The sequence below is a fragment of the Myotis lucifugus genome, unplaced genomic scaffold (genome assembly GCF_000147115.1).
Source record: "Myotis lucifugus unplaced genomic scaffold, Myoluc2.0 scaffold_4781, whole genome shotgun sequence".
Lineage (NCBI taxonomy): Eukaryota > Metazoa > Chordata > Mammalia > Chiroptera > Vespertilionidae > Myotis > Myotis lucifugus.
In genome coordinates this window covers 1-3263 of record NW_005875829.1, presented here as the reverse complement: position 1 = coordinate 3263, position 3263 = coordinate 1, and the positions used below count along the sequence as shown (strand labels likewise).

At 69.0% G+C, this 3263-nt stretch overlaps 1 protein-coding gene across 1 annotated transcript in view; it reads left to right on the top strand.

The window, feature by feature from the left end:
• The window catches only part of LOC102442557 (cadherin EGF LAG seven-pass G-type receptor 1-like), a gene marked incomplete at its 5' end in the record, with an annotated part of 9838 nt that extends 7407 nt beyond the window's left edge, over nt 1–2431 (top strand). The window contains 4 exons of the mRNA XM_014450889.2: nt 225–434; nt 618–802; nt 1584–1727; nt 2232–2431. Of these exons, the coding sequence (XP_014306375.1) occupies nt 225–434; nt 618–802; nt 1584–1727; nt 2232–2262 (570 nt within the window). The remainder of the gene's footprint in view (nt 1–224; nt 435–617; nt 803–1583; nt 1728–2231) is intronic.
• Between the last annotated feature and the right edge of the window lie 832 nt (nt 2432–3263).

Below are 3263 nucleotides of genomic sequence, written 5' to 3'. Positions count from 1 at the left end.
TGGGGATCGAGCTCGAAACCCAGGCCTGTGCCTGACCAGGAATTGAACCGTGACTCCTGGTTCATAGGTCAACGCTCAAACACTGAGCCACGCCGGCCCGGGCGGTTTTTAATTTCTCAAGTTCTGTTGAACCAGACAGTTCCCACGGGAAGTGGTGGGTTGAGTGGGAGGCCCGCGCAGCCACACAGCAGGCTGGCAGGCATCGCGTCTGTTCCCTCTTTCAGAACGAGAGGCTGAGCCGCAATGAGACGCGGATGGACGGGCCGGGGGCCCTGCGGCTGGCCAGGGCGCTGCGCAATGCCACACAGCACTCGGCCACGCTCTTCGGCCAGGACGTGCGCTCGGCCTCCCAGCTGCTGGCCCGCGTCCTGCAGCACGAGAGCGGCCGGCAGGGCTTCGAGCTGGCGGCCACGCGGGACGCCGACTTCCACCAGGTGGGCGGGCTCGGCCGTGGCCTTGGGGAGCAGGACCAGGCGCTCCTGTGGGGGTGGGACTGTGATGTCACCAGCCGCCTCCCCGTGTGCCCCGGGGTGCACTCGCCACGGAGCCCCGTGCGGTAGCCAGGCCTCCGGGCGCTGCACCCCGAGCTGAGCACCGTCTGTCTGTCTGTCTTCCAGGATGTCGTCCGCGCGGGCAGCGCCCTGCTGGCCCCGGGCACCAGGGCCGCGTGGGAGCAGATCCAGCGCGGCGAGGGGGGCGTGGCCCAGCTGCTGCGCAGCTTCGAGGACTATTTCAGCAACGTGGCCCGCAACCTGCCGCAGGACCTTCCTGCGGCCCTTCGTCATCGTCACCGCCAACATGAGTAAGGGGCGCACGGCACCGGGCACAGCCCCGGGCCCATCGGGTGCACAGCCCCGGCCCGGCCACCTCTCAGGGAAGGGTCAGCGGCTCTGGCCTCGTCTCTTGTCTGTAAAAGGGGAGGTGGGACCCTCTTGGTCCAGCCTGCTCACAGGTGACCCACAGAAACACACGGCACCCCGGCCAGGACCCGGGGAACGGCGTGCGCAGAGGGGGCGAGAAGGCAGAGCTGGGGGAGGCTGTCTGGGGAGTGGGCCTGGGGTCCGCCCTCCGCACTCGCTCCGAAGCCCCAGGCCCAGGGAGGGACGAGGACGGTGGCCGGCCCTGGGCGGAGAGGCCACACGCCAGCACCCGGCGAACCCAGCGCCCAGGACGCGCTGCTCTGGGGTCGGGTTCACCAGTTGGGCTCCTTCCGGGGAGAAAGCCCCCGGCTCAGCCAGCGCTGGCACAGCCCTGGGGGCCGGCCTGGGGGCTCCCCGTTTCCTCCTGCGCCTCAGGCAGAGCCAGGACGTCCCTTCCTGGGTGCCCCTTGGTTCCCCGTTACCTCCCATGGGCGGGCCTGTGACCCATAGCGGCGTCCCCACCGGGCGGGCGGGGGGCGAGCTGCTCGCGTCAGGGTCACCGGCTGTGCCGGCCCCCAAGCTGCCCCCCATGTCCCGACCCGGGCCTGTTGCGTTCCCCTCCCGCTTGGTGTAAAGCACCCAGGAAGACGGGTTCTGGCTCGGGTTGGGGCTCCCAGGGGCAGGGCCTCGAGCCACGTGTGAGGGAAACCACCGTCCCCACAGTCCTCGCGGTCGACGTCTTCGACAAGTTCAACTTCTCGGGAGCCTGGGTGCCGCGGTTCGAGGACATCCGGGAGGACTTCCCGAGAGAGCTGGCGTCCTCCGTCTTCTTCTCCGCCGACTTCTTCCGACCTCCGGAGAGGAGAGGTGAGCGTGGGAGCCCAGGGCTGCGCGGGGCCTCCTGCTGGGGGGCGGGCGGGGGGGCTGCGGGGAGAGCGAGAAGCAGTCTCACAGCAGAGCATGCCCCGTGGGTGCGGGTCCCGTGGGTGCGTGTCCTGTGGGTGTGGGTCCCGTGGGCTGAGGCTCCCTGACCAGCACTGGTTAGTGGGAGACACTGAGCCAGCTGGGCTGTGGAGAAACTGAGGCTTCAGCCCCAGCGGTTTATTTAGGCCGGGAGCGCCCACAGGGGGGCAGGCTCGGCTCGGCCCCCCCTCCACGGCGTGCCGTGGGGCCCGAGATTCCCGCGAGGCCGCCGTGCAGGACGCTGCCCCCCCAGCCCCTGGTGACCGCTGCCCCGCTGCCTCCTGGTCCCGAGAGTGAAATCCACAGCCTGTGGCCGGCTTGTCTCTCCGGCCTGTCCTCGGGGCGCGTCCCTGGGGGAGCCCCGTCCCCCGTGTCGGCTCCTCGCTCACATGCTCGCTCCCCTTGCAGAGGGGCCCTCAGGGAGGCCCGTCGGGGGTAAGGCCGCCCCGCACGCCCCGCGCCCTGGGCCTGGCGCCGAGAGCGAGGCCCCGTCCCGGAGGCGGAAGAGGCACCCCGAGGAGCCCGGCCAATTCGCCGTCGCCCTGGTCGTCGTCTACCGGACGCTGGGGCAGCTGCTGCCCGAGCGCTATGACCCCGATCGCCGCAGCCTCCGGTGAGGAGCCCGGGAGGGCCGCGTGCAGGGGTCCCCAGCCCCGCACGTCACACCCGCCCCAGCACGCCCTGCCCTGCGGGCTCCCACAGGGGTTCTGGGCCTGCTGGGCGGGCTCTGTGCCCGGAGGGTCTGCCGTTGGCACACCGGCCTGGCAGTGTGATTCCCGCTGGGAGGGTCTGTCCCCAACGCCTGTCCTCAGGCTGTGGGGCCCGCACGAGGGCTGCTGGGTGACACTGGCTGGGAAACAACTCCTGCCCAGGGGCTCCGTGGCCGTGCGCAGAGTCAGGCACGGGGCCCTCACCCTCGTTAGTGGGGTGACCCTCGTTATTGGGGGGGACCCCAGGAGCTGGGATATTCGCCTGCTTCCTTTCAGCTGCCGTCTCAGGCTCCCCTGCTGCCCCTGCTGGTCTGTGTTGTGGGGCCCCCCTGCCATGCACATGCTTTCTCCTCACTTTTTATATTTATGTATTTTTATTGATTTCAGAGAGAAAGGGAGAGGGAGAGAGAAACGTCAATGAGAGAGAATCATTGATCCGCTGCCTCCTTCATGTCCCCCCACGGGGGATCGAGTCCGCAACCCGGGCCTGTGCCCATATCGGGAATCGAACCTGGGACCCCCTGGTTCATAGGTCGACACTCAGCCACGGAGCCACGCCAGCCGGGCACTTCTCATTTTTAAATTTCGAAAGTTCACCTTTGACCCTGTGCACGCCCCACCCGCACGGAGCACCCCGCGGCCGCGGCCCAGCCCCTCCCGGAGGAATCAAGGCCTGTGTCTTCTGGTGCTTGCACACGGCTGGGCTGTTAGACGTGTTCCCTGACACGCG